General features: G+C 38.5%; 1 protein-coding gene across 2 annotated transcripts in view; it reads right to left on the bottom strand.

Annotated features, from left to right (window-relative positions):
- LOC138042576 (uncharacterized) overlaps positions 1-11116 on the bottom strand; it is a 73413-nt gene that overhangs the window by 41967 nt on the left and 20330 nt on the right. For both annotated transcript variants that reach the window (XM_068888517.1, XM_068888518.1), the window contains exons 3-5: positions 9411-9590; positions 9092-9128; positions 5927-6048 (exon numbers count right to left, since the gene is read on the bottom strand). In XM_068888517.1, coding sequence (XP_068744618.1) covers positions 5927-6048; positions 9092-9128; positions 9411-9590 — 339 coding nt within the window. The remainder of the gene's footprint in view (positions 1-5926; positions 6049-9091; positions 9129-9410; positions 9591-11116) is intronic.

The raw sequence follows: 11116 nt of genomic DNA, 5'->3' as shown, positions 1-11116 counted from the left end.
AAAATGAAAGAGAAACGAAGGTGAGATGTGAAAACATCTTTCCAAGATGACCAAACTTTCGTGCAGTGGTGCACGTAAAAGTCACCTTGTCACGTGCGCAACACGTGAAGATGTGCACTATATCTCGACACTTGAAAATACTTCCAGAAGTGCAAAAGTTCCTTGAGGCCATGCCAAATGAATCCATAGCACGAGAATCAAATATTTAAAATATACCATTTGTTGTAATTTAAATACTCGCAGTAATATGCGCCCAATTGTCAAAAATAAATATAGGGAAAAACTGTGACCGAGGCCTTGAAATTGCTGCTTTTCAAGAACGATGTCACAGTTTTTTGCTATACAGACCGACCCTTTGCTGGTAAATAACTTTTTTTTTTCCTCTCCCCATCCTCTCTGAAATCACTTGTTTTAATTGTTGACTCGCACCGCGCTTGATAGTGAATGCAGTATTAAAGCGACTTACAAACTGAACGTTTCAAGAGAAATTCCATTTCCAAACCTCTTGACTAATGAAAAATAACCTCTGTATGTAAACGGAGTCCGTGTAAAAGAAATGGAAATTTAAGGTCATCAAACAAGCTCACGCAATTAAGGCTAGGTTTCCGCCTGCCGTGAGCAGGCCGGATGAGAAAATTCCACCCGCTCCCGGAACCAATCAGATTGCAGGATTTGTTGAATTCCGCCCACTCACGCATTGAGAAAAAAAATAAAAGAATTATAATTCTCTGTGACCAAATTTTGGAAAGTACCTATCAAAGACATACAGTAAGCAAAATCTATTGTGCAACTTCCAAGTACATTACCAGTATGACTTGGGCTGTATTGAATCTGAAAAGTTGTGTTGAACGCTATGACTTCTGCAGGTAATTCTGTTAACATGAAATATGTTTGTCTCGACAAGCTTAATAAGGCAGTGTATAGAGCATTTCCTACATTTACAACTGATAATTACGGGGAAGTAATTAATTTCCTATCATAATTATAATTATATAATGGCACATAGTGACATAGTTGCACATTCACTACCAGCATTTGAGCCATACACTAAAACATCACCTTGACAGTTGTTTTACTAGGATCAATAGCATGTGAACCAAGATTTTTCTAGGTTATGTCCCTGCAAAGGTTGAACTTACCCGTACCAGCAATATGCCATGCGGTGGACTAGACTTTTAACAAGAAACTATTTCAAAAAACAAAAAGTAGTGTTTCGTTTCCGGAATGGAATACTATAGTGTGGGTCACTTGGCCTGTCATTCTTATTTCGCTTCGTGTATTTCGCTTCGTGCCGGGGGCCGGGGGCCGGGGCCGGGGGCCCGGGGCCGGGGCCGGGGCCGGGGGCCGGGGGCCGGGGCCGGGGCCGGGGCCGGGGCCGGGGCCGGGGCCGGGGCCGGGGCCGGGTTCGGGGTCGGGGTCGGGGTCGGGTTAACACAAATTGTACTATATTCAAGAAATCAGTTGCATTCTTCTTTTAGCCTATGGCCGGCATTCCAAAACATTAATCTATTTCTGTAATATTTTCCTTTCAGTCGACTAGTTCAACGACATATCGATCGAGCAACTAGTACGAATAAAAATCTGGAAATCTACAGGATAATCAGTGGCGTGATCTTGCCTTAAAGTAGTGCCTCGTACGTAGGTGCGAATCACCTAGAGACACTGAAGACTCGCTGAGCTCCACATTTTAAAACCACATTTTAATGTTTACTTCGTAAGAAACTTCTCCGCAATACAATTAAAACGAAACAGAACATAGCCATAATTCCACTATGGTCGTCACGCAAACGTTCTCAGTTGCTTGTTTTCGCAAAATTGTTCTAAGTGTGGTTGTGCTTTTTCTCGTAAAATTGGATTCGATCCCTTGAAGTCCGAATAGAATTGGCTAGCAAGTTCCTGTGCGACTGACTTTACTACAAACCGTTTGTGGTAAATCAGACAACAACATTGACAACAACACGAACAAACAAGCAAAAAGAACGTTGCATGACTGCGTGACGATCATCGTGGAACTGTGATTCTGTTGTTGTTTTTTTTTTTTAACGAAGTGAATATGTTAGCGTGTATTCCATAAACTCCAATTTTAGCAATTTCGGAAATTCTCTTAATTTCGAACAACAAACTTCGATTTTCGGAAAGACGAAAAAACAAAGTACGATTTTAAGAAAAACTAAAATGCCCCTTAAGAGCTTTCATAGCTTCTGTAGGTTCCTCAGTTGCCACCATAAATGACAGTCATTCGAGAATGACGACAAAATGAAACAAAATTTTGGAAAAAGACACCCCGACCCCGACCCCGACCCCGACCCCGACCCCTGCCCCGGCCCCGACCCCGGCTCCGACCCCGGCCCCGGCCCCGCGTTTTGGCTACTACCTAGCTTTACAATCACTGGTTCCTCGTTAATCCAATTTATTACTAAGACTTGTTTGCATTACTAATTAACACAAAAAGGGATAACTTGGGAATTTTTAACAATATATCGCTTCCATCTAACCCAAAATCATTCAGATATTCAAAACGTCCTATGCATAATCCATTTCTTTCGCCTTTGTGTTTGTCAGCATTATGATTTGGAATATTTTAGGTTTACGTGTTCACAAGTTTGTTTTCGTATCTCGTAGATGTTTAGATTTCCAATTACACACTCTGTTTCGATTGGCCACTCTAACTCGCTGTGTAAATAGTTCACACTAAATTCAAAATAGATACGTTTCGTTTCTGAGAAAACAAAACATTCTTTTACAAATCATACCGGGTATTCCTGATTTCTGCATAAATTTAAGTTTCATTTTGCATTTACCTGTTCATCCACGCTGTTTGGAAAAGTGGTACATACACTGTACCACGTACTTAAATTTAAACGCATACCTGGGGTAGATATTTTTGTTGTGTTTACGTGGAAGTGATCTCCCTTGCTAGTAATACGATGAAATGTAGATGACCTAGGTACGTTGTTATCCAAATACGTTCCTGCAAGTTTCCTCCTTTTTCTGCTGTTATAAAATAGACGTCTCAGCCTTTTCTCTGTAATTCTTCTTGGTTCTCGGGCTCGTCTTTGTCGATGCTCACGCAAATCAAAACAAAAGTACTTTTGCTTATCGAGACCTGTATTTCTCCTTCGGAATGAAGTCTTTAGTATCATTGAGTATCAAATAACTGTACAGCCTTTCAAACTACATCAAAGTTATTTTCTAAAGAGCTGATCACATTTTCCACTGATGACATCAAATCTTGTGAAACTAGAACAGAACTATACACACAAGATGGCAGTGAACACGATCGCTAATATGGCTATTTGAACAAAGGATATAAGCTAGACCATTACAAGAAACAAACTGTTTAACAATGAAAAAGAAAAAAACGTCATAGACAAAAAACTTATCTCCGTAGTCAATGGTACATTGAGCGGGAGGCTATTGGTTCGTGGTGAAAAAGGTACAAGCGTGAGGCCATTTGTTCGCTGTGCAAATGTTTTTACTTTGTCTTCAGAAGATTCCAATATAGCGTCCATTTGTTTGTGGAGTTATTTTCTTTGTCGCTGTCATCTTTAGAGTAGTTCTCAATAAGGTACCCGCTGCTTATTAAAGAATTAGTGTTTTGAGTTGTATCACTTTCAATAGTTGCGTCCATTTCAGTTACATTCGAGTATATTCTTGTTTCATTCAGTTCGCGGAACGACCCGTTTCGAAGCTGACGCTTGACATCTTTTAGTGTGGGTCTACCGCGAAAAGCATATGCCTTTCTTTGTATGTGCTTTGAGCGCCCCAAGAAGAAATCGACTAAGCCAACGCAATGCCGATCTTCAGTAATCCAAACAACGCATCACAGAGCTCTTCATGATCTTGGATTACGTGTTTGCTTTAAATAACCAAAGTAAACAGCGCCACGTGGCTTCTATTGTGTATTACCCAATCAAAACACCGCCACGTGCTTTCTATTATGCATTGCCCAATCAAACACGGCCACGTTTTTCTATTGTGCATTTTGCTGCACAGGAAAAAAAAAAAACTGAAATCTAACGTCTTTTATAACTCGAGCCCCTACGGGGCCCGAGTAACAAAAGACTTTAATATTACACTAGGCAAATCAGCATCTTGAATATCATATAAACGTGATGCGGCCGGTAATCGTTACCGGTACACAGTCCAAATGGGGTGTCGCCTAAAGCTTAAGCTGCAAAAATGAAAAAACCGAATTTGAAAGACATACATTGTACTCAACTGCAGAGAGAATCATGCTCAAATTTCAGATCATAAAATTTACATGTATGAATGCCACTTTCACAGTGACAAAAGGGAAGTCTGAAACCTTCAGCTTGAATGGGGTAATGAACCCTTGCCTTCTGCCCTCTGAGATACTGGTGCTGCACGCTCTATCAATAATCTTATAAATTATTGACGGTGGGGACAAACGCCCTAGGACGCCCCCAGTTGACGAGTAAAATCGTCTGGCATTACACAGAGTAAGTCTCACTCCCAGATGTCAATGGGTTAAGCCAACTGCAAACTAATATTTTGTGACTTCCTAAATATATAAAACCCTACCCCTTAGAATGTGTATATGTGAATAGACTTCGCTAAAGACATAAATTTCAAATACAGAGTTAAGATTAATTTAGATCGTCATGTACAGCTATGAATGTCATGAATGTAATGAAAGGAAAGCGGGAAAGAATGGGAATTGCACCCTCTCCGATACTAGTGCAATGCTCTACCAATAATTGAGCTATCAACAAGGAAGTGGTCATAATTTATTTTTCTTAATCAATACTGCTTATATAACTATACATGTAATGCAATGATTTATGGTAAATCTTAGCATAAATAATATGTTTTTCTTCACAGTTGAAATATCTTTCATGCATTAAAACTCTTCACATACATATTTCAAGAATTTTACAATACACAAACCAGCGAGCCATGGAAGCCAATATAATATATTATTATTAACGTGTAAGCAATGCGAGTCACTTCGCAGTCATTGCTATAGCTAACCATTTTAAAATGGGTGCTTAGACTTAAAACACTGTTTATCAGTGCTATCTGAAATGGGTCCTTAGACTTAAATGCAAGTCAACATGATTATGTGACTCACATGGCTTGCAAGGCTCACTCAGGCTGGTTTATTAGGAACTCACAAAATGACCAGTTCCCAGTTGGGTTGATAGCTCTATTAGAGCACAGCATGCACCTTTATCACAGGTCATGAGTTCAATTCCTGTACACGCCTGAACTTTTCTGGCTTTCCTAATGGCTTTTACCACTGCTTATAAGTAATGTTCATATAACTGCAATGATCTGTTAGCACATTTGTCTCCAAAGTTCAAATACCTGTCTTTCATACATAGTGTACATGTTTTCATTTCTACATTCTCTATAGGCTTAATATGAACTCACAAAAGGCCTTTGGCAAAACCCGGATCGGGTTGAAACTAGCGTGTATACGAACTTAACGCTGATGGCTAAGACTGATGGAGCAATCAGAGTTTTCACATCGGCTATAAGTGATGGTGCAATAAGGTCGTGTGCAGTCGTTGTCAGTTGTTGTGCTACAGATTGATCAGGTGATTTTGTGTCACTCTATAGTCATCAGTGAATCAACAAGGACTTCTTTGGAATGTGCACTACTTTGCGACTATAGTGGTAAACCGTAAGAAATCAGATAAATTTTCAAAGCACGGTTATAAGATCTACAGTAAAGAGTTGTATCTACAAACTTGAAATTAACAAATGCACCGGCAGGCTAAATAATGTGGAGTGCAAGGTCAAAAGGGTCACAGCTGATGTAAGTAATTATGTACATTTTGATATTAACTCTAGTCCAGATCACTTCAAAAATAATATGGCTTAAGTATAAATTATAATAATAAAAGATTCAATAATTTTCAAATGTTAAATACTTCTAGATAGTTATCATTCAGTGTACCTGTGGATATTTCTGCAGTAAACTTCTGGCTTCTGTAAATGCTTGTGCAATTTTTCCTTCACCCTGCAAGGACTCAGCTAACCTTAACCTGGCCCTTGAATTGTGGGGATTCAGGAGAAGAGCTAAAAAAAGGGTTCTAAAATCAATGTTATTGTGCAGTACAACAGTGCACAAATTAAAGCTTCCATTTCAGTCAACAGGAGCTGCAAAGTAATGCACCTTGCAATTGGCGCAAGTCTACAGCCATGCAGTTTAGTGATCTCACATGCATCACAGGCGGCCCAAGCTCAGTGTGTGAAACTTAGCCAACAAAACTATTATAACGATTTGTAACGGAATCCTACATCAGAATCAATATTATTGACTTTCATTTCAACCCACCATCAACACAACAGCAGCAGCAGCAGAGCGACCTAAGGCAGTACAGTTTGTTCACACAATCGAAAGAAAAACTGTTCTGAAAGATGTGCTTTGAGCCACTTTGGCCACTTTGGCCATTAGGTTAGCAAAGTGAGTCCTACCGGGATACTGAACCGAAGTTTGTACACAGCAATTTTTTTATTACCCTGGGTCCTGCATGACTGCATTGACTAAGTTGTCCAATCTCAGAGTCTCACCTCCTTCAAGTTGAGAAACTTTAGAAAAACAGAGTAGTTGAGGAACATTTTCCTCAATCAGTTGAATCAGCCTTTACAACTGTCTCAAATAATGTGACGTCACACGCTCTCGCATCCTTAGGGTTGTCTGCCTGTGGTGCAACTCATTAACAAACTCTGTCAAAAGCACTGGGCACTAGTGTGTATCTGGATAAGTGTGGACAGTGAAAACGATTGAAAATGCTACGTGTGGCCATGGATATTATTTTGTTGAATCCGAAAAAAAAATTTGCAGGTACAAAAATTTCCTAATACGTGTGGACAGGGCCTTTATAGTTAATAGTTTATATACAATTATGTTTTTTTTCTGTAGTAATTATATTGCTGTAACTCCAACATTGCTGTAACTCCAACAAGGAAATGTTAAAAAAATAATAAAATACAAAAATAATAATAAGTGGCGGCCCTTCATTGATCAGAACACAAACAGGCCAATTGAAACAAACTACATAAGGTCACAATGCACCGAAAGAATAGGTTGCACAACCTCCAATACTGTTTAATATTAATAAAATGTGACCCTTCACGCAAAAAGGGGGTTTATCCAAATTTCACGCTATGGCTGTTTTCACGGCCCTGGCCGCGAAATTGTAAAAAATTATTGGAATGTGACTGAAATTTCCCTTTCACGCCCTGAAAAAGATCACAGTCACCGTGAAAATGTCTGAGAAATATTTCATGCCATGAAACAAAGTGAACTTCTTGCGTAAACATCAATCTGTTACCCTGAACATGATGCTATCATTATGTCACGCCACCTGCAAAGGTTTTACGGCAAGCATTATTGAAAGTCTTCCGGAATCGGCTATCTATCAGCGAATTGCCTACTCGAGATTGGATCCATTCTTTTGTTTACTTTTCTGTTTTATATTGTGGTTTCGGGACAACAAAAGAAAACGAGATACAGTAACAGAAGAAAAAAATCGTAGATACATGTACTAAAACTTTGAATATTACCGGACACCCTAGGCTTCCAAATCGATGCACAATAAGACAAGCGTTTCTTTTTTCGTTTCTCTGCTAAAAAGCACGCAACTTCAGTTTGCCGGAATGGGTTTTAAACATGGAATATTTGTAAAAGAATCTCCACGGTAGTTGGATCTTTACCAAAAATTCAAAAGAATGAGCTCAGTAAAACCATCAAAACGTCACGTGCTGTCTTTAGTAAGAATTAGATAAACAGTTTATGGAATCAGTAAAAAATTACATTTCCTATAAGAAACAGACACGTTTGGCACCACAGAGTCTGGATATGTTGGTGTAGCCAAAAATCATTCTCTTTACGAATAGTTTTTATTTGCTTGCACAAAAGATTTAAAAGTGATTGGAATAAAACTCGCAAGCTTTACTGTGTGGTTCCAGAAAATATCTATACCCCCTCCCCAACGGAGGATTATGAAATTCCGAGGGATACATGTAGGGGGGTCTGAAAGAGGCAAATTTCCGAAGGGGAGGGGAGGGAAGAGTACATAAAGAGCTTTTCTTTCCAGGGGGTTTGAAATGCGATCGAATAAACAATTACGTACTTTTCCAATTGATTCAAGGTAACCAACAAAAATGGAAAATTCTATCCGTTGAAATAAACGTAAGATTCCTTGTCATATATTTTCCACTACTATTCCGCCGCTGGATGACACAGATAGCACTGAGAAACACTCCTGAGCAGCACATATGACGTGAAGTCAAACAAAATGGCCGACTTTTAAAGATCGCGCTCTTTCTATAGCTTGAACGCATCTGGTGCTTTTTCATATTTTATTATGGCATTATTCGTGCAGTCAGTTGATTGAGATCATTTGTTTGTACTCAAATTATTCCCGTTAAGTACAATTTCCCGCGAATTTCGAACCTTCGTATACCTGAAATTCAAAGAAAGTGATATACCGAATACCCGTATTTAAGCTGCAATATACCGTATACCCGATTTAAAAAGCGCCTGTATACCGTATACCCAAAAACCCTGGCCGACTCTGAACAATTACATGTAAGTGGCCATCAGAAATTTCTTTACAATGTGACATTTTCCAGGCGTGAATATTCAGGAATAAAAATTCTTCTTCTTCTTGGCATTGATCCGCTTTCACTGATTTCTCGTACCCTGCCATCAGGCATTCTTTTTGTCCTGAGTGCCAAGATGGCACCGAATAGGAAAACAAAAGAGCCTACAGTAGATTATCATCATGGTGTGACTGATTTCTGAACAATCTGATTAATTTCACGCAGTGAATATTATTTTCACTCCCAATTTCACAGCGTGAAATTTTACCTTTAATTTCACGGCATGATTAGTTTCACGCCAAGAGTGAAAATTGAAATTCATGCACCGTGACCGTGAAAAAAATTCACGGTTTTCAGAGAAATCTATAAGCCCCCTTTTTGCGTGAAGGGTCGCAAATAATAACTTGGATCTCAAGGTGATTTAAAAAATAATAAAGAACAGATAAAAGATTAACAGAGTCAATTCATACATGCAGTACAATGTATATAATCCATTGCAAACAACATATACCTTGATCACAATCTTTGTGAGCTTCTTTAAACTTCCTCTGCAAAAAAAACATATTTAATTAATTTATTTATTGGTGCTATTTTGAGGAAACAACTTTAAAAGCTTGAAATGAGAACACCGTGCAGCAAAACATATTACAATCCCATGTATGGTAATTAAGATTAATGAAACTACCCATTAAGCCACAATTATAATACTCAACCAGAGAAAACCCACCTTGTTCTTACTGCTGAAAAACGTCTACCATAATTTCAACTTTGAAAGTCAATGGACCATGGTCTAATAACTAAAGATATGCATGGTTTCAAGAAATACCTACCAATTTTACATAACAGGAAGCTCGGTTGTTGAGATATTTGACTCGACAGTCATTGTGCTGGTCTTCTTTGGGGAGGCAGGCAAGAGCAGATGTGAACTGTTGACATGCAGTCTTATATCTACCCTCTCTAAATTCCACCTTTCCTCTGTTGTTGTAACTCTCCCATTCTGAGATGGAATCCTATAAGGTATTTGTAGGTTAGTTGAGGGTTTTAAGGCCAGGATGCACTAGGTATAAGTCGCTGCGACACGTCACCGGGACAAGTTGCTGCAGGTTGCAGAGGCCTGTTGCTGCGACTTGTCGTCTAGTGTGTCTCAGCCTTTATAGATTTCAGGTAAAAATTATTTTTACTTAGCTGGGTTTGGAATTCCTGAGACTCATTTATGGTCAAGAATACTTGTCAAAGGAAAATCCAAATCAAGGTGCACCATAAAGCTACATTACCAGTTTTTTTTTTTTTTTTTTGGCCAAAGTATTAATCATTACATGGAGGGAGGGAGGCAACGTGGTCCAGTGGTTATCATGTTGGGTTTGCATGCAGTTGCCCCGGGTTCAAATCCCGGTCTAATCTCTGGTTTGGATCTATTACCAGTTGCCTGGGATTCAACTCTATCACGCTCTGTAAATAGCCAACTGGTTGCCTCCTGCCAGTTGAAGTTCTTAATCATGTTTCCTGCAGAATATTAAATGTGGGATGTCTGTGAACTAGCTTGATAACTACAGTTGTATCAATAATGCACTAATTAATCCACTACAAGTATAAACAAGGCATTTACTCTTTATTTATACTTAAAAATACAACCACAGTTTTGAGTTTAATATTAAGAAATATGTTTCGATGCTTCAAACATCATCATCAGCCATAGTGAGTGTAACATTGAGGTTTTTACAAAATAATCTGTATATTTAACAATCATTCTTTGAAATTGAGGTGAACAGTGGCAGAATACTTACAGAGCTGTGAAACAGTGAGGGCAGCAAGGTAAAATAATATTCTGCAACTAGTCAACAACATTGAAAAGAATAATTATTGCAGTTTTTAATTCTTTCCTTTCAGTGTAGCTTACCGGTAAGTATAGCTTTAAATACCGTAAAATGGAGCCCTGATGGAGAGGGTGGAGTAAAATGAGGGCACCGTGGACCCCAGGTTTGTCCACGACAAAATTATTATTATTATTATGGAATTATCGACATTGAATATATGGTTACTATTTCTCTATTTCTATTTCAATCTATAACAACACTTGTAGAAGAAAACCATCCAAAGTCGATTTAATTGACATCTCAATTCATACGTGGAAAACGTGCAAGCAGCACTAATCATGCGCAACAGTGTTTACAGAATTAAGCTTCAAACATGGCAAATCTAAATAACCTTCATTAAAATCCTTGTCACAAAAAGCAAAATGGTCATTTAACACCATTTACATCAGCAATCTAAATCGAAAGTCTGCTTGTTAAAACATTTTCACTGTTCGATCAAAGTTAATAATTAGAGGTTCATTTGAAATGGAAATTGAAAATGCAGTTCGTAAAGGATCCACATGAAATGCACCTCTAATTGAAGTAAGTGTTGGTTTGTTGTAAAATGACCCATCTTGTTTCCTTGCAGCTGCAGCCATGTAGAACTTTCTTAAAGAACACTTTTTTTATTCCCCGATTTCAGTAACAAACTTGTTTTGCTGGATGACCAGCGCTACAAAATA

This window comes from Montipora capricornis, chromosome 3, assembly GCF_036669925.1.
Source record: "Montipora capricornis isolate CH-2021 chromosome 3, ASM3666992v2, whole genome shotgun sequence".
Taxonomy (NCBI): Eukaryota; Metazoa; Cnidaria; class Anthozoa; order Scleractinia; family Acroporidae; genus Montipora; species Montipora capricornis.
This window is presented reverse-complemented; position numbering and strand designations above follow the sequence as displayed.